The sequence below is a fragment of the Mandrillus leucophaeus genome, unplaced genomic scaffold (genome assembly GCF_000951045.1).
Source record: "Mandrillus leucophaeus isolate KB7577 unplaced genomic scaffold, Mleu.le_1.0 Scaffold381, whole genome shotgun sequence".
Lineage (NCBI taxonomy): Eukaryota > Metazoa > Chordata > Mammalia > Primates > Cercopithecidae > Mandrillus > Mandrillus leucophaeus.
In genome coordinates this window covers 346421-348166 of record NW_012104043.1, presented here as the reverse complement: position 1 = coordinate 348166, position 1746 = coordinate 346421, and the positions used below count along the sequence as shown (strand labels likewise).

The 1746-nt window shown below is 39.1% G+C and overlaps 1 protein-coding gene across 1 annotated transcript in view; it reads left to right on the top strand.

Annotated features, from left to right (window-relative positions):
• HERC5 (HECT and RLD domain containing E3 ubiquitin protein ligase 5) overlaps positions 1 to 1746 on the top strand; it is a 68724-nt gene that overhangs the window by 37427 nt on the left and 29551 nt on the right. The window contains exon 14 of the mRNA XM_011990763.1: positions 374 to 563. Within this exon, the coding sequence (XP_011846153.1) occupies positions 374 to 563 (190 nt within the window). The remainder of the gene's footprint in view (positions 1 to 373; positions 564 to 1746) is intronic.

The following is a 1746-nucleotide window of genomic DNA, read 5'->3' as shown; positions in this document are numbered from 1 at the left end:
TCACGCCCAGCTAAATTCGTATTTTAAGTAGAGACAGGGTTTCACCATGTTGACCAGGATGGTCTTGATCTCCTGACCTTGTGATCCGCCCTCCTCGGCCTCCCAAAGTGCTGGGATTACAGGTGTGCTTGATCTTCTTCATGCACCCCAATAATTGAATGGAGAGAATACTTATTGTATATTCCAAATACCTCCAATATTTTGGAGGCTAGGTGAGAAGGGATGTAAACAGGGGTTTTAGAAAAACTAAATGATTATTCTCATTTAGTAGTAGAATGACATTCCAGCCTCTTCACCTTGTTTTATTACCATCAGTTGCACCCTGCTTCTACTGAGTTTTGAATGCCTTTTCCCTGTTCCTTTCTGACCACAGATAACCACCTGCCTCAAAGATAATCTGCTCAAAAGACTTCCATTTCATTCTCCACACCAAGAAGCTTTAGAAGTTTTCTTCCTTCTCCCAGAATGTCCTGTGATGCATCTTTCTAACAACTGGGAGAGCCTTGTGGTTCCATTTGCAAAGGTTGTTTGTAAAATGAGTGACCCGTCTTCACTGGTTCTGGGTAAGATTGATCATTTGAAGATACTTTACCTCAGTGGAAAGACATGTCTAGTAAAGTTACGGCAAAACTTAGATAATTATAAATGTATTCATTTTTTTTGTTTGTATTGTTAGCATACGCTAAAGATACTGTAACAATACCACAGTCATCTAAAATAGATTATTCTAGTACTTAGTTTCCTTGGATACACACATGGCTTTGTCATGATTTCCTTAGTTTCCAACTTTTCACTGTGAAAAATTTCACAAACAGAGAAGATGAAAGAATAGTATAGTATACCACAGGCAATAAGTAGTACACCTTGCTGGAGTGCAGTGGTGCAATCATAGCTCACTGTAATCTTAAACCCCTGGGCTCAAGCGACCAGGATGTTAAATTCTAAACTTGTAATAGTAATTGTATTTATTCACTGAAAAGTTTATTACAAGTGTGCTTTTGTAATTATGATATATACTGAATACCCATATACCCTCTACTGTAGAGTCAGCAATAATAAATATGTTGCCATGTGTGCTTTCTGTTTATGTAAAGATTACATTTTATTTTTACTGAACTATTTGAAAATAAGTTGAAGACACGAGATTTCACTGATAATATTTCATCATTCATCTAAGAACATGGAATCTGGCTGGGACCGGTGACTCATGCCTGTAATCTCAGCACTTTGGGAGGCTGAGGCAGGCAGATCACCTGGGGTCAGAAGTTCAAGACTAGCCTGGCCAACATGGCAAAACCGCAACTCTACTAAAAATACAAAAATTAGCCGGGCTTGGTGGTGCATGCCTGTAATCCCAGCTACTCGGGAGGCTGAGGCAGGAGAATCGCTTGACCTGAGAGGCAGAGGTTGCCTTGAGCTGAGATCGCCCCATTGCACTCCAGCCTGGGCGACAGAGTGAGACTGTGTCCCAAAAAAAAGGAACATGGAATTTTATATTACCCTGGCATCATTATCATATCTAAGAAAATTAGTCATAATATTATAATATTATCCAATATCTAGGTCATATTCAAACTTCTCCTTTTCCCAAAAAAAAGTATTTACAGCTTTTTTTTTTCTTTTTAAATCTCATTTGAGGCCAGGAGTTGGAGGCCAGCCTGGCCAACATGGTGAAACCCCATCTCTACTAAAAATACAACCAATCAAAAGAAAGGAAAAGAAAAAGGAAGGAAGGAAGGAAAGGGA